General features: G+C 45.3%; 1 protein-coding gene across 1 annotated transcript; it reads left to right on the top strand.

The window, feature by feature from the left end:
* Positions 1 to 1,856: 1,856 nt before the first annotated feature.
* Positions 1,857 to 23,452, top strand: LOC142577867 (calcium-activated chloride channel regulator 1-like). The gene is made up of 10 exons (XM_075687298.1): positions 1,857 to 2,164; positions 3,457 to 3,560; positions 4,231 to 4,349; positions 9,070 to 9,184; positions 11,480 to 11,707; positions 14,183 to 14,533; positions 15,620 to 15,869; positions 16,858 to 17,019; positions 21,741 to 21,971; positions 22,432 to 23,452. Exons 3-10 carry the CDS (start codon positions 4,306 to 4,308, stop codon positions 23,415 to 23,417), a joined length of 2,367 nt encoding a protein of 788 aa, XP_075543413.1. The 5' UTR covers positions 1,857 to 2,164; positions 3,457 to 3,560; positions 4,231 to 4,305; the 3' UTR covers positions 23,418 to 23,452.
* The last annotated feature ends 3,032 nt before the right edge of the window (positions 23,453 to 26,484 follow it).

Here is a 26,484-nt window from a genome sequence, read left to right as displayed (position 1 = left end):
CATTGCGGAATCATGGTGTAGACGATCCGTATGTAAACCTTAGTAACTTGCGGTTCGCTGATGATATTGCCTTGCTTAGTAACTCAGGGGACCAATTGCAATGCATGCTCACTGACCTGGAGAAGCAAAGCGGAAGAGTGGGTATAAAAATTAATCTGCAGAAAACTAAAGTAATGTTTAACAGTCTCGGAAGAGAACAGCAATTTACAATAGGTAGCGAGGCACTGGAAGTGGTAAGGGAATACATCTACTTAGGGCAGGTAGTGACGGCGGATCCGGATCATGAGACGGAAATAATCAGAAGAATAAGAATGGGATGGGGTGCGTTTCGCAGGCATTCTCAGATCATGAACAGCAGGTTGCCATTATCCCTTAAGAGAAAAGTGTATAATAGCTGTGTCTTACCAGTACTCGCCTACGGGGCAGAAACCTGGAGGCTTACGAAAAGGGTTCTACTCAAACTGAGGACGACGCAACGAGCTATGGAAAGAAGAATGATAGGTGTAACGTTAAGGGATAAGAAAAGAGCAGATTGGGTGAGGGAACAAACGCGAGTTAATGACATCTTAGTTGAAATCAAGAAAAAGAAATGGGGGGGGGGGGCATGGGCTGGACGTGTAATGAGGAGGGAAGATAACCGATGGTCATTAAGGGCTACGGACTGGATTCCAAGGGAAGGGAAGCGAAGCAGGGGGCGGCGGAAAGTTAGGTGGGCGGATGAGATTAAGAAGTTTGCAGGGACAACATGGCCGCAATTAGTACATGACCGGGGTAGTTGAAGAAGTATGGGAGAGGCCTTTGCCCTGCAGTGGGCGTAATCATGAAGATGATGATGATGATGATGATGAATGGTAGTGCAACACGCGTGGCGAGAGTCCTTGTTTACGCCTTTGGCTCTTGTATAGATGTGTAAGAGTTCGCTAGATGTCTAGAATGTCCCTCTCCGAATACTTAAGGTTCATTGGCACGATAAGCTGTTTGCGAAGTATTTCAGTAGGTCTTTGTGCTCAATTAAGTAACTTCACCTACTTAGGAGAAGTTTATCGACAGATCGCGCACAGGAAAAGATACGCTGAGATACGTGTACTAATATTGTTTTATACATGAGTCGTGTTCTTCACTATACGGGAAACGATGCAATGATGTATCGTTCTTTCAATCAATTTGATTTCAGCCTTCTTTAGAAATTAATACAATAACCACAATGTGCAAGGATACGCTCGTGCCAGGTTCTTAACCGTTCTTTCTGAATTGATATTTAGAAGCAATGGGCTTTGCTGTCGAATTCGAGCTTGACGCGCTGTTTGCTTTTTTCCCTCTTGTGACAGATCATGATTCTAAGTCATAACAGGATGCTGTGCGCTGAAAGTGTGACGATACTCTTCAGTCAGCATTTTCCTTATCTTTTTTTTTTGTGCAGGTGCACCGCACTCTTTTATGGTGGGCGTTTGAAAGAATAAAATGTAACATTGTAAAATGCATGTTTAAACTAAAAAGCTGCTTTTTTGGGAGTCATGGTTCCATCATTGAGAGTTATCACGCGTTTCAATCCCCTGCTGAGAGGATGCAACATGAAGTCCAAGAGAAACTTCGTTGGCGCGAGTCTGACCCCGCCTTACGATCGCGCGAAGCCTCAGCTAAGCGTCGAAATCGTGCCGAAGCAGCCGAACTGCGAAAGCAGCAACGCGACGATGCAAGACGGCGCATTACCAAGTACGCAGCAGGCCTCCGCCTTCACGTGTTACAGGAATGTAACATGCTGCCGAACCTTTTTTTTTTTATGAGTCCGTTTTTGTTTTGCGCACTTGTGATTCTAATTCCTCTGTTCTTGATTATTGATGGTCTGACGTCATACAGGCACTGCTGCGCGCCGCCTCGCTGTCTCTGCACCGGGCGACGGGGGGCCGCGTCCACCTGGCCAGCGTCACGCTGGCGGTTCCGCGGCACTGGCCCCGACGTCCCGGTGCCCAGCAGGTGCCCCATGACCCGTGGCCCAGGGCCGACATACGCATCGTGAATGATGGACCCGGGTCGCTCTGGCCGAGGCTGCTCGCGCCCAGCGCCCTACACGTGGGCGTCTGCGGACAGCGCGGCGAACACGTGCTTCTGCCGCTGACCGCACTGCCGACGAACTGGTCGACGGACGAGACGGCCAGTGCCGTCGGTAAGTCTCTCGAAGCTGCATTTGTTAGACAGTGCGAGACTATGCTATACCAGGCAAGTAGCAGACTCCGGACCTCGAAGAAATCTTCCAATTAAAAGCAAAGCGATTCTTATTTACTACCATTCTATGAAATGTTCGATGTTTAAATAGGATATTGTTCTTTGCCTACTTCCTCGAAACTGGGACGAGATGCGCTGATATCGGCCTGACTTTCCTCCAAAACAAAATGGTAATGAAGAACGCTTGCCTAGCCAATGAGCTAGTGCATTACAGCAATTTTCATTGGCTCTGTGAATCGATGTTCACAAAACGTAGGCACTTACCTCCCTATAAGCTTCCGTTAAACTACAAAACAATCCAACACGCTATATTTTACCTATTACGACAGAATTCAATGTGGGGTTGAAATTACGTGAGTGCCTCTCTCATCTCCATGATTAGAAGCTGCTTTCAAGCGTTGTTACTCATTGTCATCTCAAGAAAACCAATAACCTTTCCAGAATGAATGGGTGTTCATGCGACCAAATATAGAAAGTTTGCACCAAATCGCACGAAGCGAATTTAGTTATTGTTTTTAACGTATAATTCCAGCCGGTTCGGAGTCTTATCCGCAGTGGTGGCTTAGCGGCTATTGCATTGCGCTGCTAAGCAAGGGGTTCAAATCTCGGCCGTGGCAGCAGCGCATTTCGATGAAAGCGAAATACAAAAACATCCATGCGCCGGGAATTGTGTGGAAGAATCCCAGATGGTCTAAATTGGAGTCTCCCACTAAGGCGTGCTGCATAATTAGATCGTGTTTTTGGCGCGCCAAACGTAAGAATTCATTTTGTTGTGGAACCTTCTACTCCCATCTACTTTATTTTTGTTAATTTAACTGTTAATTTAAGTTTTCTGTGCCACATATGCAGGCCCACCCTCCCAGAAGGAAAGAAAGAAAGAAATAAATAAAGAAAGAAAGAAAGAAATAATGAAAGAAAGAAAGAAAGAAAGAAAGTTGTTGAAATGCTTAAATTGGATGCTTAAATCCTTAACCTTTGCACTTGCTCAAGTTTTTCGTAACTTTTGCGATCTTAAACTCTTTATCACAGAAATAACAGTGCCGGCGTACGTGGCCCCACCAAATAACGAAACGCGCTCTCGCTGAAGTATTGGTTCGCGCTATAAATCGGCAGGTAACGAAGAAATTGTTGGTGTGGTCAGTCTCAGTGAACGCGTCGGCAAGTTGTTCGCTGAATGTAGCCCCGTGTATATCAACCTCGTCTCGCACAACTCGTGCTGCTCGTGCTACACAGGCTACCAACTGGCGCGGGAGTGGGCCCGTTACCGGTACGGAGTGCTCGGCGAGTTCGCAACCGCTGACGACATCTGGTATCCGGAGGACAGCTGCAACGGCACGGTTAGTTATCCCATTCCTTTTTGTACTGCTGATTGAGTCATCTAAGTTCACGTGCTGATGTTTCATCGGCCACAGACGAGCTCCGTTTAGCATCCTGGCTCACTTTTCGGGAATACTTACGGTTTAGCTTAGGAGGCACAGTTGTCTTGGTGAGCGCGTTTGAATGGAAGATATTGGACACGATTCGTTGTTTCTTTGAGCTCTATCGCAATGTCATGAACGAGATAACACAATAATGTGAGCTTCTCTTAGCGAAAAGTAAGCCGTTCCAAGTGTTTAGGCAAGATTTGCATTTCATAGCTCATAACATTTTTTTTTCTACTGCGAAACTCTCTGAGTAAAACCTGATTAATGAATACAACTAACAAGAACGAAGAATCGCTGGCTCACGTCCTCGTTTCTCTATTCTGATGAGTAGTGCTAATATGTATGGGAAGTGAAGCGCTCATTGGTAGGGACAGTTATGTGCTTGAGTTTGCCCACCTCAAGTCCCTATGCATGCGTGCGTTCGTGCGTGCTTGCGTGCGTGCGGATATGTGTTCCGCGCACGATTCTAAGATTCATTGTTATAGCACAGGACAATCTTATTTTAGTAGCTCCCTCCAGTCAGCCTCTGTAAATTTTACACTTCTAAATGTACAGGGCATAATTTACGCAATAATGTGCACAGTTTCCTGGCCACTGCGCCAACGACTCCATAAGCGCAGCAGGCGTCCTACAGCGGGTTGACCAGCCCTGCGACCGGATGTCCACCTGGCAGCTGATCACCAGCAGTGACGACTTTAAAGGGTGAGCGATGCGCGTTTAGAGTCCGTGGGCAGGAAAGTCTCGTTCTTTTTGATCTGTTCTCTATTTCTAATCAAGAGGTTATCAAATGTTATTCCCATCACGTACGAATTCATATACTTTTTTCTACAGAAATTATGAAAGGGTAGGAGTCACCTTAAGAAAAGAGATATAGATTAAAAGTAGTACAAATCTACGCGACAATGTCTGGTCGTGATCATGAAGAAATGGAACAATTATATGAGGATATTCAATTAACAATGAGAAATCTGCAAAATCAGTATGCTCTAGTCATAGACGACCTCAATGCGAAAGTAATTGAAAATCAGGCGGTGAACAGGCAATTGGCAACTATGGCATTGATTCTAAAAATAGTGGAGGAGAAATGTTAGTATAATTTACGGAAAATAATATACTCTGAATAAATAATACCTTCTTCTCGAAACCTAATAACGGGAAGTGGACCTGGAAAAGCCGTCTCGGGAATCAAGAAATAAATTGATTTTATACTCTATGCCGATAACTGTCATAATGCAGGTTGCAAAATTGTTAGCTATTGTAAAAGGCAGTGATCATAGCTTAGTTAGGTCTAGGATTACTCTCAAGTGGAAGAAAGAAAGAGCAAGATTACTGAAGAAAAACACGCCAGCATACAAGCATTGAGGCTTGAGAGAAGAACAGAATTATGCACCATCCTGAAGTAGAATTCAGACTGGTGCTCGCGGACAAATATGCAGCATTATGACAATATGAATATGAAGGTATTGAATGAAACAGTAATTAGACTGATTTCAGAATCAGCAATTGAAGTTTGAGGTAAAAAACTAGGGCAACAAGGAAGTAATTGTTCCCATGTAACAAATGACTTAAAGGAAAAGCCACAAAGCATGACAGTATCTAACTCGAGTGGTCAGACAGAATTCCCCTAACTTTCGAAATGGATGAGTAAGAGTAAAGTAAGTGATATTCGAAACTACTGACTTCAGAAAAATTGAGGAAGCAGTAAAAGATGCCCTCAGCCTGAAATCATTGAGAAGAAATCTTCGCACACGACAGGGCAACATTACGCAGTGAAAGTTAAGCAGGTTAATGCCATCAACAATTTCTATGATTTAGTAACAGCAGAATAATTCTGTACTGACTTGTAGTGCTGTTCCCACAGCAGTCCGGCAACTTTCATTGGCAGTAGTGACAAGCAGGATATAGACGCTCCATGCCTAACTAGCGATTAGGTTAGAAGGGCTTTACATGACATCTCCCCGGAAAAAAGTGGTAGGAGAAGGTTTATTAACACTTTATTTAATCGAAGATGCAAGAGATATTACACTTGAAAAGCTTGCGGCTCTTTATACGTAATGCCTCACGACTTGAAATGTACCAGAGAGCTGGAAGAATAGTTGACTTCAGTCAACCTAGACAACAGGCTGGCTTCAGGAAGGTGCATTCTACCATACATCAAACCCATGTCATCAGTCAGGTAATTGAGAAATCTGCAGAGTACAATCAACCTCTCTATGTGGCTTTCATAGATTATGAAAAGGCATCTGATGCAGTAGCAGTACCAGCAGTCATCGAGGCATGGCGTAATCAAAGAAAACAGAAAGCATACGTGGATATCTTGGCAAATATCTATAAAGACGCCACGGCTACATAAGGTATCCACAATACGAGAAAATATCAATCAAAAGAGGAGTCATCCAAGGGAACAGAATCTGCTCAATGCTATTCACTGCATGCTAAGGAGAATTATTGACGCTATTAAACTGGAAAGGATTAGGAGTCGGGATCAATGGCGCATATTTAGCAGCCTACCGTTAGCAGATACTCTCTTGTTCTGCAATGCTGCCAATGAAATGAAACAAATAATGACCTTAGCAGAGAAAGTGTAAAAGCAGGATTGAACGTTATGAAGAAAAGAATGATAATGTTCAAGATAATGGGAAGAGAAAAATAAATGCGTGGTTTGCAGTCAGCCTCTAGAATGCCTGCAAGAATATGCTTATCTAGGTCAACTAAACACGGAACCCTGATCATGAGAAAGAAATTTACAAAAGAATAAAAATGGGATGGAAAGCATGCGGTAGTCATTAGCAAACCATGACCGGCAGGTTACCGCTTTTCTGGAAAAGTGTGCAATCATTGCATTCTTACCGGTACTAACATATGGGGCAGAAACTTGGAGGTTAACGAAGAACCTCGAGAAGAATTTAGGCACCGCGTAACGACTCATGAAACGAAAAATGTCCGGTGTAATTTTCAGAAACTGGAAAACAGCGGGATGGATTAGTAAGCTGATATTCTAGTTGACATAAGAATGACACCATGTATTTGGGCAGACCACGTATAATGCATTGAACGGATTACCGGTGGTCTATCGGAGTTACAGAATGAGCGTCAAGAGAACGAAAGCGCTGTCGATCACGGCAAAGAATGAGGTGATCCGAAGAGATTGAGAAATTTATTGGCATAGGATGGTGGTCAACTCGTATAATACATCAGCAGTGGGACATCGCTGAGAGACACCTTGTTACTGCAGAGAAAATAACATGGACTTGTATAGAACACGAGAGAGACAGACAACGACACGTTGTTCCAGCATCGTAGCTCAATAACCAGTGATCTGTTTTTACTTATTCGGTTCCAAGCCCCAGCTAAGCTCCCGCGCCGCTCGTAGCATCGCCTTACCTCGTCTTTTTTCCTAGGGCGATCGTGTCGTTTTCACTGGCGCTACAGGCTGATGGTGATATCTTAGAATGGTCAGTCAGTCAAGAACTTTATTGAGGTCCTGAGGGGGTTTAAGCCGTTGGAGATCGCACGCGCGGAGCTCCTTGCGCCGAAACCGTAGGCGACGCCCAAGTCGGGACGGGAACGTGGTGACGCTCCGCCAGTTCTTGGGCCCTCTGGACGGCCTTGAGTTGGAGTTTGAGGTCCGGGCTTTTGAGGGCTTCTTCCCATTCGGGCTCACTGGAGAGAGGGCCCTATGGTAACGCGATACATTGCCAAAGCATGTGCGAGAGAGAGCAATAGAGTTCTGGGCAGTCTGGGCAATTTGCCAGTATTTCTGAATTGTAGTGGCTTAATAGGCCTCGTGACGGATACGAGTCCGTTTGCAGCATTCGAAACGCGGCCGCCTGCGCGCGCTCGAGTTTGGCGTGCGGGAGCGGGTATTTCATTCTGCCTTTTCGATAGTGTGAATTTTTTGGTAAGTGAGTAGCGGATCATTAAACTGAATGCCCAGCCCCTCGGAGGCCGTGGGACCGTCGCGGCGGGCAAGTTCTCGCGCACGGTCTTGGGCCGTTTCATTGAGGTTGGGTTTTTGCGGGTGAATGTCTTTCCCCATGTGAGCGGGGAACCAGGAGAGGCATCGTTTGCACTCTTTTGAGCTTGCTAGTAGTATATGCGCTACCTCTTTCGATACGTTGCCGCTTTCGTAAGCCCGAATTGCAGCACGCGAATCTGTGAGGACATGGGTAAATGTGGGGTCTGCCATGGCGATGGCTACGGCTATCTGTTCTGCTTTAGCGCTGGTGGTCGATTTAACCGATGCCGATGATCGTAATGTTCCGTTGCCGTCCACAACTGCTATCACGAAAGTTGGTGTATTGCCGTACTGGGCCGCGTCCAGAAATGCGGTGGCTTCACGATCCGCGTCGGTGCGGTCGAGAATCGCGCTGGCACGGGCCCGGCGCCTACCCACGTTGTATAGTGGGTGGACGTTTCTGGGAAACGGTGAGACTCTGTAGTTGTCTCTAATTTCACTCGGTAGGGTAACAGCGTGCTCGAGATAGGGCGATGGGGAGACATTAGCTCCGCTTAGAATTAGTCTACCGGCTTTGGACGAGGATAGGCGGAGTATTTGCGCCATAGTCAGAGCCTCGATCACTTCGTCGATGTTGTTGTGCATGCCTAGCTGATCAACCTTTGCTGTACTTGCTCTTTGTGGAATGCCCAAGACCTGTTTGATGCTCTTGCGCATGAGTGTGTTTATTTTTGTCTTTTCTGTTTTCGTCCAATTGTGGGCAGAGGCGACGTAATTAATATGGCTCATAAGGAACGCGTGGTATACGCGCAGAAGGTTATCTTCGCAGAGACCCTTCCTGCGCCCTGAGACTCTGTGGATGAGTCTGATCATGTTTTCTGTTTTGGCGGTTACGTGTTTGATCGTGTGTCCGTGGCATCCGGTGGCTTCGATTAGGAGCCCAAGAATGCGTATGTGGTCGACTCGCGGAATCTGTTGTCCGTCTCTCGTGTGTAGTGCGATCGGAAGTTCGTCTGGAGGAGTTAGGTATCGGACTCCTTGGCTACTACGAGCAATTATGACTGGTGTCGCAGAAATTAGTTGCTCGGCTGTGCTTCTATAACGCTTGACATGTGCCTGTTTGCAGCGCAGGCGCACTTTGGTGAAGGCATCTGTCTCTCTCGAGCTGACAGTGGCGTTTGTCTGCTAAAAGCCCCACTTGCGCCCGTACCAAGATGCCATCGATAATTGTCGGCGTTGACACACTGGCCGAGTGGCCACCTTCTTTACTAGCATTTCATTTGACAAAGGTGTAATGCAATAGAGAAACTACATATTCCCCCATTCAAGGATCGGCGCTATCTTTCAGTTGGGCGGCGTACCTCAAGTACTCAAATCGCGCATGCAAAGTACTTGCACGCTTATAGAAACTACTGTCGAAAGGCATTTTGACTTGAACTCTTGCTTTTCTTTGTTTTTTTACAGACTTCACTCATTGAAGAATCATGAACCAAACATGACAACTTTTCGAGAAATACAACAAAATATCTCTATAGGAAGACACCTGGTTATAATTTTTGATGTTTCGTATACAGACAAGGTACTGTGATCGCTTCTTTTTTCTCATTCCTTTTCAACTCACTCCTACATTAGAAGTTCTATTAAACTCACTCAATTCCATGTTATCAAGGCTTACACTAAATATTCAACGATTAGATTTTGTATTCCATTATAATGCAAGATTTCTACCAAGGAGTAAAAGCGGGGAATTGCGAAAAAAGAACGACTTTCAGCTACTGAGTAAACAACTACTTACCTAATGTAAACACCTAAAATTGTACAACGAAACCTAGTGGACCATTTTATGTAGTTCTAATACGTACGTGAAGACTACTTTTTATCATCCAGAAAGGTCATCGCATCAAAAACTTGACCGCAAACTTTGACTAATGCACGTTTGGAAGCGTGAATATACCCTGCGTGGTCTGCGTGAATATACCCAATCTTCTATTCACAAAAGAAAAGTAAACTTGACTTCCTCCTAATTCTACGTACTTTTAAAAACATAGGCATGACACTGCCTATTTGCAGTATGCAATCAGTTAATGCGATCTTTTTTTTTTTTTACAGTTTCTGTTGTTTCGTTTTCCCTAACGCTGGAACCACCTCTTTCGGCATGACGTCGATACAGTGCTGTGTTTCATTTGCATGCACGGAGACATACTGTGATTTTATTGTATGATAGCGGACAACGTGGGTCGTACAAAATAAAAAAAACCTGCAACACGACATGCCCCCACGTTTAGCTGACGGGAACTGGCAACGACTTAGGAAAAGCAGGTGGCGTATGTCAGATGAAATCGAATTTCAGAATGGAAATATTTTGCAGCGAACGTCGCCGGTAAATTACTGGCCAGATAGTTTTCTGTCATACGTGCAATCTACAGTGATTCAGATTCGAATAGCAGAGCCCATGGTTTTTGGGTTAGAACAGCAAAAAGGAAAGAGTGCGAAGATGTACCATCAACACTCATGTGTTACGGGCACCACTTATGGCACATCGCAGTAGGACGTACATCTTTCCGCCTCATGCTTTTCACTGGGCTACAACGCAACAACACATTGCCATTATGTTTGCATTTGAAACACTGTACGCGATACACTCGCACGCATTGGTACCATCACTGAGCAATGTAACGGTAAGATGATGTCCGAGCAAGTATATCTGAGACTGAAGTAATGATAATCTGGTCTGATGCTGATCTCGATTCCAGGCACGATAGCCGCATTTCAATGCGGGAGAATCGCGAAAATGCTTGGTGCGCAAAAGTATGCCGGAGTCCTCCACTATGGCATGCTTCAGAATGAGATTGTGATTTGCCACGAAGACCACTGCAATTTATACTATTCATTTACTTGATTTTATCATTACTGCACTACAGATTAGCGGAAATTTGCTGAAAATGCTTGCTGTTTAACTCGAGCTTCATGTTCAAAAGATGTGCACAATGTCCAAAACATACAGTGCTGTGAAGTTACAGCAGCTGTAAACAATAGCGTCATGAAATTATTTGCGCCTGGAGTCAAGACTCCAGGCGCAAATTATTTCACGTATTAGCGGGGCACCATGTTGCCGAGGGGTCGCTGACATACTGAAAAGAATTTGGCTTCAATTGCTCAAATGCAAACCCACGTGCAGAATATTTGGCGAACTGACATTCTTCTGGGCAAATGGAGCAGAATGATTAGGCTGATGAACAATCTCAGAATTGTTCTTTTCTTTTTTGTAACATTTTGCAGCGCATAGGCTGAATGTTTTTGTTCATAATCTACGGATGTCTGTAGACAGGAAAACTTGGAACCAACCTTAGAGCCAGAAACTTATATTTAAGTATCATTAAATGCCTTCGGAGGCTTCTTTATAGCGTTTTTTATTCGATCGTTTTTATTTTCCCTAGGTAACTTTCGACCAAAGCACAAAGAGGCACAAAGCTAAAATTGGCAGGAATATCACTAGCGAGAGAGCACAACCTAGTCGCATTTAAGGCGCGTGACATTAATGCACGCCTTCATAAAAAAAAAAGACGAGGAAGAATCAGCAGAAATTTGCGCTTTATAGCAGGCTGGTACTTCAATAGGGTTCAATTTTGTTTTTCAGTGATGTTTTTCAAAAAATCTCAACAATCTTTAAAATTATTAAAGTGGGGAGAAGCAATGGCACAGGCCTCCAAAATTCGAGACTGTTAACTGTTTGTACAGTGCGATGAAACCAAATGTGGCGTTTGTTTGATTGCTTGTTTGTTTCGTTTTTTTTTCATGTATACTTTCCAACCACCTAATCCTTTTTGGCCCAGGTTACTGTAACAAAAACATGAAACCATGTTTCTGCTTCCAGGACACTGCTTCGTTGGAGGCTCTCAAGGAGGCCATCGCCTCAGTCCTCATCGACAAGCTCGACGATGGTGCCCTGGTCTCGCTTGTCTATTTCGCCAATGGCAGCAGCCTGCATAGTGGTCCCGTAGCGTTGAACAACGTCTCACGGAGTGATATCACCAACAGACTGCTTGAAGTACCCGTGGAGGGACCTACTTGCACTCTCTGTGGGCTACGTTTGACCCTGCAAGTAAGATGATGAATAAAAGAAAAGTAGTTAGTTTAAATTGATAGCTAATTTACTGTGATTGCGAGCTGGTCAGCTAAGGCGCTTTACTCCTATGCTTATATATACGTTAGGCTTCCGGCTAAGGAATGAACCCAGCATTAAAATATAAGAGAAAGCTTTACCTCAGGAGCTTCTACCGAAATACATCGAAACGGAGAAACTGTTTTCCTTGGCAGTCGCTACACTGATTTTGCTGAGGCAGTAGCGCCAGCAAAACTGTGTCATCGAAAGTAGAAATAATTTATGTATTATACACCTTTTGAAATATACCGCTCTTTTGTTTATGAGTAGGACTTCTGCAATACTCTATTACACACTAAAAATTTCGCAATACGCTGTAGGCTCACATATCAAAATTGTTTGGTTCATGTGCTCCAACAGATGCAATTTACAGAACTGCGCTTTTATGGGGCACACTTACGAATTTATACACTTGCCGCTTCATTTTTTTCAACTCATCCATTTTTCGTAAATTTTTCATAAATTGAGATTCTAAATTAAAACTACTTCGTAGAGCTGGCAGAAGTTTCTTTTTCTTCTAATTAGGCACAAGAAGTTATATTCATATTGCTACAGTAGTTGCCTACATCAGTCCATTATCACAGATAATGAAGCTGTGCATGACCCGGTTCGAATTTCTAATATCTTTAATGTATATTTCCATTCCGTATTCGCTACTGATAACGCAATGATACCCTTGTGAGACACTTCCTCCTCTTGTTCCTTTTGATGACGTCAGTCTCGGCAGGAGGTGTACTGAACCTCGTCCTTGAATTATACACCAAAAATCGTCTAGCTATGAAATATTATTAACTTAGGACGACATTCTTCATAGCGTGCCAAATATCTATCAACAATTTTTCAAAAGTTTATTTCGAGTGGTGTTGTACCCTCTTCTTGGAAACTACTGAAACTTCTGCCTCTTTGTAAATCTGGTGATAAGCATAAACTCGGCAACTACAGAGCGATTTCGCTAACATCCCACTCCTGTAAAATACTTGCACGCATTGTCGATAACAAGGTATTTCAATTTCTAGAATGTAACAACCAATTATAAACTGTGCAACGCGGTTTCAGGCGCCGGTGCAGTACCATAACACAACTAACAGAATTCACGCGACACTTCTTTACAACTAGGTTTAGGCAACCAAATCAACACCATTCTGAAGGCTTCTTAGACCCTTTCACACAGTGCTTCATTATAATCTTTTCCTCGAACTCCAGGCAACTCTTAATAACGAAAACCTAAATCAATGAGCAGGCAGCTTCTTCCTAACCGCTCACAGTTCGTAAGCTTTAATTACTCATGATACACAAAATGCCAGTTTTCTCCGGCGACCCCCGGGCTCAGTTTTCGGTCCTCTATTATTCCTCATCTATATAAGCGACCTAAGTAGTTTACCCTGTAAGTTCCGATCTATGCTGACGATTGTGCCCTTTACGACGTAATTTAAACCCCAGAGAACCCCAAACACCTTAACGATTCATTCTCCACTTTTGAGCTTGTTGCGCGACCTAGAAAATCAATATTAACTTCTATAAAACTCTTGTAATGTCTTTTACAAATAGGACTACACCTTCGTATTTTTATTATTCGCTCAACTCACCTTAAAACAGGGTGTCTAGCTATGAACGTCTAAGTGTCGTCTTCACAAGCACTTTTTCTTGGTTCACACGGTTCTAACACTACACTACACTAGTTCACACTATGTTCACACGGTAGCTAACACTACACTAAAAGACTAGGACATTTGAAGCATACAATCCCATCTGGTAATGAGGCTCATATTAGAATATGCCTTAGTTTTCAGGTTCTTGCACTATCAATGGAATGTAAGAGAGCTTGAAGCAGTACGAAAAATAAAGCTGTGCGCTTGATATGTCGCGGATACGACAGGTGCTTCTCCCCGTCATCTCCTCTTTCTTCATTAAACTTATCGCCACTACCGGTTCTCCGTGAAATTGATTCACTTAAATACATTTACAATATCCTCAACTCTTCATGTATGCTTTCCAAATAGCGAATACTTATCTATTACTGAACAGTCTTCAGCCTGCAGATCGCTTGAACTTAACCTGTAGCGAGCATTTTGCTCGCACTAACACACTTAAGTACAGTTTTTCCCACGTGTTATTGACCCATAGAATCCTTTACCTGACAATATCCGTTTCTTCCCATAAAATAAAATGTTTGCCCATCTATCTCGCAATGACGCCTAATAACATTCCTTCTCTTTATTTTGTGATTTCTAATTACTCCTTGTCTTTACCTGAACTATGATCCAGCGCCACTATTTCGCAAAAAAAGAACAGTGTGATGAAACTCACGTGTGAAGCAGGGGCTTGATCTATTGCCGGAGAACTTGAGCTGGGGTCTCTGAAACCACAGGGGGTGAAACATCACTTTCTCCTACCACTACCAATTTTATTTCGCAGCTACTGAGCTCCGCACATGGACAGAGTTCCGAAGGGAGCCTGGTGGTCCTGTTCAGTGACGGCAAGGCCCTTGAAACGTCGCCGTCCTCCGCTGAAGAGAACAGCGATGGCTTCCTCGCAGTGGTCCCCCATTTTCAACGGGCAAAAGTGTTCATCACCACCGTCGCGGTAGGCGCCACCGCGTCGTCGGATCTCGAGAAACTGGCCTTGGAGACCGGAGGCAGAACATTCGCCATCTGCGATACAAACGCCACGGCAGAGAAACGAAGCTGGATAGCGGTGCAGGATGCCCTCTTGGATGCCCCGGATGAGCTTTCCTCCGAAGTCGACTCCTTCCGTAACGAAAGCTCGGTGAGCACGCTAGTAATGTTGTATCTATATGACTCGGTTTTTTTCTGCGGCACATAATGCTATGAGAGAAGGGAAGTCAGCAAAAGAGCATTGTGCCTAGTGATGACAAAACTAGATTAAAAAACGAAGAATAAGTGCTTGAGCATAAATGACAGTACGCAATTTATTTCATTATGAATATTGCGTCGGAGAAGTATAAGTAGTTCGTACAGCCTATCTAGCGTCTCAGCTGCCACCGACCGCCTTCTTCGAAGATCTGCGATGGTGTAATGATAGCCTTGCGTAACAGTCCTTCTATAAAAAAAATTATTGCTCAGTGAAATCAGTCATTAAAGAAGTGCTTCAATCAATGATCGAACCCAGCTTCGTGTCAGTGTTCAGCGGTCTGACTTGGATGTATATTATGTAATGACAGCCTTTTTAGAGTGCTCTCGATTGGCACCAAAGAATGTTTTGTAGTTTAGCTCTGAGAATGTCTTCGGAAGCATCGAAACGCAATGTGCGACAGTGGAAACGCAGGTGTCAGCGCGTAGTAAACGTCATAAGCGCGTTCTAGAGTGCTTATATTTATCAGAGAAAACATGGGTTCGGCATACTTATTCCGCTGTTCCTTCCTGGTTTAGTGATGCAACAATGGGCTCAACGCAACGTTCTCCTTCGTGATTTATAGCTGAGTTATGATTGCTAACAGAAGTTACATGCATTTTCCGGACATTGCAGAAAGTTTGACCTGCATGTCTTTTGTGGTGACTAAAAATTGCACATGACCTTCCGCTTGTCACGCTGCACAACTGACATAAAAATCAAAAACGTCGAGGAAACGGTAACAGCCGATGCTGTCAAATAAATTACCACTCTAAAACATCTCTCATCCTTGCGATGTCTTTCAAATCTGTACTTTTTTTTTCCTGTCAACACAAGGGCTTGCCCGACTACGTAGCCCAGCCTTGTGTAGCCGTCATCCACTTCTCGCATGTCTCTTCCTCTCTATTTTCTTTTGGCATTCCTTGGTTGAAAAAGCACGTGTGAAGCTTATGTTTACACCAGACGCTAACACCATCTCAGAAAGGTTTGTCGTTTTCGCAGGCTCTCTACTATGGCACCGGCGATAGGCGTAGCTCGGGCCTCTTGGAGGCGCGAACTGGTCTGTGCTTCGGAGACCCAATCACGATGCGGGTTCGCGTGCCAGAGTACGTCGACTCGTACCGGGCCGCCCTGGTGTTGGCGTCTCTGACAAAGGGACTGTGCCCGGTGGTACGCGCCAACGTAAGAGGGCTCGTGCTCTTCCAGGGCAACAAAACCGGCCAAGGGTTCTTACTCCACGACTCGGGTCTCGGTGGGTGCCCGATTGTTGTTGAGACGTTTTGTCGTGTGCCATGTAACGTGCCTCGATAACTTACCAGCTTGTATTGCATTATTGCGACTGATGCGACAGTGTCAACAAAGAAACTAACATTCGAAAATCGGATGTAATCAATTTATGAATCAGTGAACTACCATGCTGTCACTGAGATCCAGTACTGTTAGTACTCATTTGCCTCAAAATAAGTTACCTCCCCTGGACCTTCATTGAACATTCTGGCTATTACCGTTTAAACCACGTTTTTGTACATCTGTTTGCATGGTATATGCGGTTCAAAAAAAAAGATCTAGAACAGTTCCTGACACCTTCTATTCAGTCTTTTTTCTCAGGGATGATAAGAACTACCTTCTGCTACGTCATACAACTTAAAAATACCTATTTCACCGTGCGATATATAAGAAAGTCTTCATCTTATGTACGCTGAGCTGCCCGATGAAGCAAATGTCAAATATTATAGTCTGGATATGTTCTTCTTGATTGTTGTATTCATATAGAAGGTTGTCGCCAAATACTGCACCAGGGTGGCCAATCCTGCTCTCGTGAGGGAGTGCATTACCGGGCATGGGCAGGACATGTAATGAGGAGGGAAGATAACCGATAGTCATTAAGGGTTACGGACTGGATTCCAAAGGAAGGGAAGCGTAGCAGGGGGAGATGAGATTAAGAAGTTTGCTGGAACAACATGGCCAAAATTATTACATGACCGGGATAGTTGGAGAAGTATGAGAGAGGCCCTTGTCCTGCAGTGGGCGTAACCAGGCTGATGATTATGATGATGATGATGATGACCTTCATGCGGGCTACGAAAACCTGTCAGCAAACGACTTTTCAATTTTGTTTCAGTAGCCAATAGAAATTTTCTTGGAAAGGGTACTAACTTGCAACAATTGTTTAAATGCACTATAAGGTCGTGTCAATTTATGTTTCAACCTCTTTCACTTCCTCTCTTTAATTCCTGCAGGCGAAGATGTCTACGCCGACGACGGCATTTACACGGGCCAGCTCACGAAGCACCTTGTCAAAGGTCGCTACAGCATCGCCATCGAAGTCAGCAATAATTCGCAGACACAGTTTCTCGACTGGATCCCGAACGAGGTTCCGAAAGGATCGCCCACTGTAGCAGGTCCGGAAACTCCTGAAAACGACCATTTTTTATATAATTTGGATGTTGTTAATGGACTTTACTATCTGCAAATAACGCAACTATCAACTATTTATATCTAGCTACTGTCCCTTACTACATAGTCCATTTCGTATTTTGTTATTTCAGCCACGTAGTATTGTTACACCATACGTGCTTCTCCATTCTGATAGTCCCTTTAACGCCTGTCTTCAAGCTTTTAGTTTCAGTTCAAGAACTCCGGAAACTCGTTGATGTGTTCAATGCAGTGCGACGGCTAATAAACTTAGGACCACACGTACACCGAAAAATACTGGTGAATAAAAGTGCCCCGCGCTTGGCTTCACAATGGGCCTAAATTGAGGCGTTCGATGCGAGCCCAGCTTGCTGTGTGCATGGTACGGCGTTCATCATTAATAATGCAGTTGGGCATGGCCGCTTCGCCGGATTCTTTCAGTAGTCTATTATATATGCCGCAACTTGCGGTCTTTGATGGTAGCTTTACCATGTTACGGACTAACGAAGTACACTTGAGGATATTGCATATACACTTGCCGAAACACTTTTAATGCATTAGATTGCCCTTTCATTCTCATGGTCGCCATGGAGAGAAACAAGTTATTTTCACTTGCAAAGCTCGTTGTTGCGCGATTCAGTTCTTAGATGCCGTGATATAGAACGCACGAGGAATGCGGACGAGGACAAGAACAAGAACATGCAAAAGCAAATGCTAGCATGGTCTTTTTTTTTTCGCGCATTGACTACGGAAAGAACATGTAGTACGGTTTCCGATGCTCGTCGCGAACATTTGCAACGAAAACTCATTGTCGTTTTCATCAACATAGTGCTTTGGTCATATTCCTTGTGAGTGCACTTTTGTAACTAATGTCTAGCACTTTGGAGACGCCACACTTTCGAAATATTCTTGCTATGAGTTCGGCCGGAACTTTATTGTTATAATCATCATAATCACCCTCGTCATCATTATCGCCATAAAACCATGTCAGTTATAGCTGGAGGAATCCTATGCAAACCTTAAGCGCTAAAAAAATGGTATGACGTGGCCTCCAACTTGACGTGCAGCCATGGAGGAATGAATACAGTAGGAGGGAGCGTCACTTGGCACTTATGAAGCGTAGTCATAAAGAAATGTAGAGGAGTAGTAGGTCCTAGTCACTTGATAGGTAAGCAGTGTATTCTAGCCGGCCCACTTTGGCTGCATCTGCTGCGGGCGTTTCGACATAGGCGCACATGGTAGGCGTGACAAGCGCGCATGCTGAGGTGAGTGAAAGTTTAAACATGTGACGCAGTCGAGTCGGTCGGTCAAGTGACACAACGAAACGCCACACGTTACTTAGACGCAGCTCGCCGCATAAACAGCAGGCAGGCGTCAAGGCTGTCGCGAAGGAAGTCGTCGGGTAACCGACATTGTACCCACCAACCCGAGGTCCACCTCAGGGACGACGGGCCGCAATTGGGGGCGGTTTCACGGAAACGAGGAAACCTTCCGCCCCCAAACGTTCGCAAGCCAGCCACCCACCTTTCTCACGGCGATTCATCGATTTCGGAGATGTCTTCTGGGAAACCATGACTCCTTTCGCCTCCGCAAACATGTGCAGGCACTCAAGCGAGCGTCAAGGGTCTGCAGCGACGGCTTTCCCGTGTCAAAAAAAAAAAAGTCGTCTCTTCTTGTGCCCAAGTATGGACGGCCGATTCGGGGACCCCGAACATACTTAAGGCCGTGCCGGCCCATTGTTAAGGCAGGCGGTTCCAGTCGACGCTGTCGATCTGCTCAATGTCTTCGACCGCGCAACAGACCGGCGAGAACTCAACAGGCGCGTATCAACAGCCTAACGACGTCGCGTCACACATTCTTACAAAATAATGCACGTAAATTTGAAGTAAAGGCGACTTCGGTGTTCAGAGTGCAGCTAAAACTTTTTCTCTTACAACGAAAGACGCACAGCAGAGCCTAAGCAAAAACGCGACAAAAAAAGTTCACCCCGAAACCTCGCGTCTTTTCCTGTATGCGTAAGCTTCGTCCCACTTGCTTATCTCCACGCAGCCCAGTGTCATTATCAATGTTATGAAACTTGATCCGGCGAATACAAACGACATCGCTGCGGCCACATGACCTGGTGCGAACGGTGCCGCATCATCTTGTATTCGCCGAAGCGCTATGAACCGGGACCAAACGTAATTGCCCGGCAAATGCGTTAGGGACAAAAATATTTGCTGCAAGCACATAGCCTGTATCCAGTTGACGTTCTCTCACTGTACCGTGTCCTTGATTTATTAGTTGTTGTTTTTTTTCATTCTCTCCATTACGTAACGAAAACCGCGTCGCAAAGATGAACGTTTGCGTGGCTAAGAGGTTTTGCGCTCGGATTTCACGTAGCAGGTCCATATTTGTATTCAGTGAAAAATTTTGAAGAAATCTCTTTAACATGTCACCACCGACTAATTTCGCCGCTGTGTTGTGTATAAACCGTGAAGGTTAGGAATATAGGTACTAGTTCGCACAGAATGATTTGGAATGCCATGTTTTCCGCCAGGAATCGGGTAGCGATTTTATACAGGATATCCCAGCTAACTTTAGGCAGACTTTAAACATATGCAGATGCCACGTATAGCTGTACAGAACAAAGGTAATGTTATTTGACGTCACTTGGAGATACTCAAACTATTCTTTTATTCCGTCTAATTAGATAATTGGTCTTAATTATTTGCTCAACTTCTCAAATTTATTAGATGAGAAATGTCAATGAGAAAATTGTAGAGCGGCCTGAAACACTCCCGATACAGCTTTCTGTTCGTCAATACGGGTTACATAAAAGTCTTTTTCCGAGCTTGAAAGAGGCCCGCTGTTGCGGCTTAGGGTGGCGTTAGGGCAAGGAATTCGCCAAGCCCATCGACGAATACGTCAACTTGTAGGAATGAAGGAAAAAAGGTTTATTCGCTCAGTTACATGGCTCCAGTTACGCAAGCCCGCTCCATGCAGGAGGAAGTTAAACGTCCGAGTTCACATCGGCACCCTCGGCCCCACCCTACGAAAAGTATCCCCCTTCAATGCTGTTGTCTTCCCTAGGTGAGACGATTAGGTAATCTGAAGACTGTCTAGCAGCAAATCACAACCGTCGAATCCGTTGCTATACCACGCCCATGCTATCGCAACGCTCCGCAGTAACCCCGGTTCCGAATCCCGATGGTATGAAATATGTGGCAGGGTAGGAACCTGCGAATCCAAGGTCGCCGTCATTGTTCGGTAACTAGGTTGGTTGCTTGGGCTAGTTAGTAATTCATGATAAAAACTACGTACAGCGTGAAGGACAAGGTCTGTAAGGACTGCATGTCGTCTCTCGCAGTCCTTGTCCTTCGCACTGTACGTCGTTTTTATCATGTTCGTCAACATTTGGTGTTGGCTCCCCTCATCATTAGTTCAGGCTGTCAGGGGCTGTCAGGGGCTGTCAGGGGCTGTCAGAGGCTGTCAGGTCGGGGGGGAGGGGGGTAGAGGCCTTTTGAGGACTCGTTGCGTTGACGTCTGCGTAGGCGCTGATGGATGGGTGAGTGTTTGCCTCGTGGCAAAAGCCTAATTAACGCTTTTGTGGTGTTGAGACTCAACACCGCGATACACGCAAAGTACCTCGAGTGACCAGTCTCACGGCAATTTCGCGTGTATTTTCGGGCTTCTTTCACACTCGGAAAAACACTTTTCTGTAGCACGTGTAGCACGTATTCAACTATAGAAAGCTGCAACGGGAGCTTTTCATGTCACTCCACAGTTTTCTCATAGGCGCTTTTCACCTAATTATAATGTTTGAGAAGTTGATTAAATAAAACTCATTATTAAATTAACATGAAATGAAAAAAATGAAGAATGAAAAAAATTAAACATGAACAAATAGCTTGAATATCTCCAAGTGACGCGCAAACAACATTACCTTTGTACTGCCCAGCTACGTGGCATTTTGATATCTTTAAACTCTGCCTCAAGTTAGCTGGGACACCCTGCATATTATGCTTTTATCTCATTTTCAGTAAACCAGATATATACATTCGTTTATCCGGAAACAATATATATTCCTGTCTTAATAGATGTAACATATAGTGTTGTGACGATGTATTCGAAGTTTTTTTTTTAAAAAGCACCTCAAAGAAAGATAATAAATGGCTTTGCACTGATTTTCGCAAATTGTACGAGAAAAAGTAAATTACCAGCAGCAAAAACGAAGGCGACATTTCCGTTTCTGGAATTTTTCCCCGAGTTCGCAATGTCAGTAAGTCAGTGTGACGTCAAGTATTTTCTCGTATCTCAGCCGTTGTGGCGCAATGAATGTCCTCGAAACTGCTCAATGCAGTTTCGTTTAGAATGCGATGTAGTCCATCTTTACTGATACACTGATACTCTAGGCCCGAACATACACCATCGAAACTTATGACGTCGCAGCGTCATAAGTTTTGACAGGTATGACGTCACGCAGATGACTTGACGGCGAGCTGACGCTGGAACTTCGAGGCGGCATCCTCACTCTCCTCTCGTTTTTGCGCCTTTTCTGGTTTACCAAGCCTCCTCTCGCGGCAAGAGAAGCTTTTTCAATATTTAACCATCATTTACTGTACACAGCGCAGCTAATTTTTCTCTTTAGTGTTTCTACGACGCTATTTTTGATATCAAGAAAGAGTTTCAGCCTTTGAACAAAATTCTCGTGCCCGCTATACTCCAGGGGAACGTGCATCCACGGACAGCTCCCTGGCTGGTGTGCGTGGCCACTCCACGGGCGCCTTCTCAAGGACGTCAGCGGAGCACCCGCTGTTGGTAAAGGAAGACATGAAGGAGAGCCATGTGCCACCTGGCAAGGTTCGGGACCTGAAGGCTTCCTTCGGCTCGCACGAAGGCCGCCCCACTGCCCGTCTCTCCTGGACGATGCCCGGCGCACACGCCTTCGAAGGAACTGGTGCGCGTCCACTACTCACTGAAATCCAATTGCGCTTTCTTATGTCCTGACAGTCTCTGTGAGGCTTTATATGATTTCACATATTTCCTACAGTGTGGTCATTCGTTGCAATCGGAAATTATTGGCGTGAAGGGGTTCGTTATGCATCAGCGTCAAAGCGCATCTTTTTATTTTACACCAGTCTATTTCAAGCTTGCTGTTCCCGTCTATATATTCTTCTCGCGCTCTAAGAGACCTGAGATGCCCCTCACTGCCCTGTAAATGATCATATTTTGTCGTTGCTAACGTTCTTTATTCAGAATACACGAAAATCCACAGTAATAACGCATCCACTTATGGCGCTATGAAGTAACATGCAGCCGGCTTGAACGATTTAAGTGTATATTCACATAAAGTCGAAGAGTAAACGATCTTATGCTGTTATGTATAGCTCCATTTTCATTTTACTAAATATCCGCAGTCTCGTCTCTCGATATCCGGTTGTCTCGGAGCATCCAGACGATGCTCGACTTCTTCCACAACGCCACCGCAATCTCAGAACGAGACCTTGTCTCCGGCTCGCTGTCGCCACTACCGGCGTTTTCCCGCCAGCAGGCAACCGTTTCCATTCCGTCTACCGTCATTTTCGGCCATAACGAAGACCAAACACCTGCGGTGTTACCAGCTGGACACGCTCCTTCGGCGTCTGGCCACAACGTCTACTTCGCCCTGGTCACCACCAACGCGGATGGTTCGCAGTCCAAGGTCTCTAACTTGGCGAGAGTATTCGTCGCCGCTAACCTTACCGTCCCAGCAGGTAGCGCGACCGCTTTGGCGGGAGCCGCTGCGTTAGTCCCGGAAGAAATTTTGGTCGGCAAGAGAGATTCCGAAGGCGCAGACACGTCGCTACCGACAGAGCCATTAACGTCCTCCATGTCACCACCTTTGGAGGAACCGGCGACGACACCGGAGGTGCCAGCACCTCCACCGCAACCTCCGAATGATGTTACGCCTCCTACGGAAGGCCCAGACACACACGAGTCCACCACACCTTCTGCGGAAATAGAGGCAGAGAGCGCTGATGAAAATATCGAACCACGGGAAACAGATGCCTCTGTCCCTACCACTAAGGAGAAAGAGACAACTGCCTCTGTCGCTACTGCAAAGGAGACCCCAGCGTCAACATGGCAGAACGAGGCATCGTCCGCTCAGCAGTCTTGGGTGAACGCGACTGAAACTGACCAGAATGCAACCAATCCACCTATTGCAGAGAAGAAAGAAGTGAACAAGGACGGCAAAGAGGAAGATGACGATGGCATTTTTCGGGCCTGGATACTGTTTGGCGCGTTCATGGTGGCGTGTCTTCTCATCTGTGCTAACCTGGCATTCCTGTACTGCAGGGCACAGTACGAAGTGGACGCAGGTCCGCCCAGCCCTGGTCCCACTTCGGGTTATGACACCTTCTAGTGAAGGTCGAAATAAAACGGAAGAACGACGAGGTAACGAGAGACAAACTGTGTCAGTGACGTCTCTGTGTTCTTTCGTGTTTAATTTAAACATTAACGAAATCACAGGGAAGGAGTCTGGCTTTTATTGGGCGTAGAGTTACGTCCATGATAAGCTTTTAAAGTGAAGTTGCGAAGCACAAGTGTCAAAGCGCTCTGGATATTTGTGGTGAGAAAAATCCGTACCTAAAGGCGACGCAGCCTTCTACGGTTGTGCAGCCGAAGCTATATGCGTGGGACTGCCACAGATATGGGCTAGAGGTCAGGTAATTCACTCGAACTTCGAACAGCAGTTCTTCTTTTACTTCTGCTAGATACGAGGTCCTTCATATTACCCACTGTTCTATTCTAAATTCTTACGAAACAGGGCACATTCGCACAAGAACGTCTGGCGCTAGAATTAAACTCCCCTGAGAATTGTCCAAGTATGCGTAAGCATTGCACAATTCGCTCATCTCCATGCAAATCAGTGTCATTATCAATGTTATGAAACTTGACAAGACCAGTATAAACGACAGCGCTGGGGCAAAACGAACTGCTGTGACGGCGGAGCAAGATGACTTGATGAGGCAAGCAAACTGTTGCAGGTGGCGGCGCCAGGTGCGCTGAGGGCTTTCCGGTCATTGTAAGCTGGTATCGCTCTTTAGCGCCCTATCCATGAGGGTTGAACAAATGTACCGCGCGGACCATATCTTGAAAGCGATCTGCGATGCGGACAGAGTGCCGATTGCTGATAGCTTCGCGCACTGTATTCCCGCCGCATCATATTGAAGAGACGCGAGCGCGTCCATATCATCAAAGCGATGTAAGAAAAGAGCAGGCTGCCGCGTGTGCTGAAAGCCTTGGGAGTGCTGTGTTCTCGCCACTTCGTTCGCGTGGAAGCGACAGGCAGCAAGAAGGCAAAATCGCTCGCTGCTGCGGGTTCACCTATATTCTATGCGTCATTCCAAAGAATGTACGCATTTTTCGCTTCGTTTTGCTGAGGGTTTCAAGCCTGCTTTAACTCCGCCGTGGCTCGGCCTGCTATTTCGCTACCTCCGGGATTGGCCAACATTCTGTCGTACGGGACGGACGGACGGTTTTATCATTGGGTAAGCATAGAAAAACAGCGTTTTCATGTGGACCCGGTTTGACCATTTCGTGAACAGAAGCTTTAAACAACGGGACACGGGAAACATCTGGCAAGATAACCACAGGATGACCAGAGTTGTTCGGAAGGACAAGTCCGAGCCAATCCTGTTGTCGCAAATATTAGCAAAGGCCAATGGTAAAAAGCAAAGCACTTGCGAACCAAAAGCTTTGTGAATTCGCCCATAGGCGCTCAGAAAATATTCGCAGGGATGGAAGCAACCACAATTACGTTAAGTTTATTAACTAGCTCAAAAGGCTAATCGAGGTTTTCGATATAGACGAGGAATACATTCAAGCACCCAGGACGTGCATCACGCAGTTAGTAGTCTTTTGCTTTCCTTTTTGGCCAGCATTTCTAGAGTGGTTTGTTAGAGTTTTACATATACCATTCCGCCGGTGAGCAGAGGTATAAATATTTCAGACTTGAGCGTATGCGGATGATCAGCATAGGCATTATTGGAATGGCATGCCGCAATACCGCGTTCGTGGGCAAAATATGGCCAGCGACAAGGTGCTACATCTCGCGGGGTGCTGGACGTTGTACAACGTTCTCAGCAAAACGTCTCAAATGAGTGCCCTGTGACCTAAGTCAAGCTAAGTCCGTTAACGACAGCAATCTCAAGCGCCTCAGCGAATACACCAAAACTTTGAACTCTGCTTGCGTTCTTTTCGCACTCTTCTTGAGTTCTCTTGCGCGCACGGCTCATACTGTCCCATATCTCATGGTACCCTATTTCGAATACTTTTTACTGTTTCGCTGAAGGCCGACAGCTCAACTATTTCGTGAAACAGACCAAGGCCACGCCGCTCGGAGTTTCCCCGTTTTCTTCAGTGCAAGCGCCGATCAAGGGCAATTCTGCTGTGCTTCGGCAATCTCCACGTGAGCATGGTATCCAACGGAATAACTTTAATCTTATTTTAATAGAGTACGTATCTAAAAGGTATAACGCCTGGGAGTGCTGCACTAGAGCTTCCTCTTGCAGAAATGCTCAATAGCAAAAGAGCTGAGTTTTGTTCATTTATTGCATCTGATTGCTTATGCTATTTTTTTTTCTTTTTGACTACACCTGTCATTCTGTATTTCTTAGCTCCCACTCTACATACTCCTTCTAAACTCCACAAAGTAATCTCGCTTCCATCGTGAATGCATAAGGTGGAAGCAGCCACTTGCAGGCCTGTGAACACGGAGAAAGGTGTTGTCAAAATAAAGATAAGAAAGCAAAATTAAATAGCGAGACGTCGCCGTCCTTATCTGCGGTTTCCTTTGAGCTTCTGTCTCATGCATACGCAGGGCGTTCCGAAACTTCCATTACAACTTGGTCCGTTTGTTTGATGTTTATGCGTGCTTGGGATCGATGGTTCTTCAGTTCATTTTTTCTTGTGATATTTCCTATTCACCGCTGTCTGCCTCCTTGCCGTTCTGCACCGAAGGCCCACCTGACAACATGGGGACAAAGAAAATTCGGGAGATTCGCATAGGAAATGTGAAAAGGGGAGGGAGAGAGCAAAACAAACGAAAATATATATTTCGCTGTTCTTCTTCCGGGTCACCCAACGTCAGAAACAGCTCCGAGTGGCTGCCAGCACAGTTATAAGATGTCTCGGCACTAGTACTGCAAGCAGAGACGGCGCGCGCGTGCGCATATAATTAATGAACGTGTATCATCTCCCTTCTGTTTCCTTTCTAAATGTACTTCATTGCATAGCATAAAAATTCAGCAGCAAGGCTGAGTTAAAGGAAATGCCTTATCTAATGCGTATTATACATTTGCCTCACTCTCACTCCGCAACGCATGCCTCTGTCTGTAGTGAACTCATTCAGGCCTACCTGTATAGTGCCCACGCACAACTCGCTTGAATTTAAATCTAATTTCAGCTAGCTACCTCGCTTGTAATGA

Source organism: Dermacentor variabilis, chromosome 4, assembly GCF_050947875.1.
Source record: "Dermacentor variabilis isolate Ectoservices chromosome 4, ASM5094787v1, whole genome shotgun sequence".
NCBI lineage: Eukaryota > Metazoa > Arthropoda > Arachnida > Ixodida > Ixodidae > Dermacentor > Dermacentor variabilis.
Note: the sequence above shows the minus strand (reverse complement) of the source record. Positions and strands in the feature narration are given on the sequence as shown.

What these genes read in the sequence shown, in the direction of transcription:
- LOC142577867 (XM_075687298.1), top strand. Translation starts at nt 4,306, where the DNA reads ATGTCCACCTGGCAGCTGATCACCAGCAGTGACGACTTTAAAGG. An exon ending in ATGTTTCGTATACAGACAAG is followed by an intron (nt 9,185 to 11,479) that starts GTACTGTGATCG and finishes TTCTGCTTCCAG; the next exon opens with GACACTGCTTCGTTGGAGGC. An exon ending in ACTCCACGACTCGGGTCTCG is followed by an intron (nt 15,870 to 16,857) that starts GTGGGTGCCCGA and finishes TAATTCCTGCAG; the next exon opens with GCGAAGATGTCTACGCCGAC.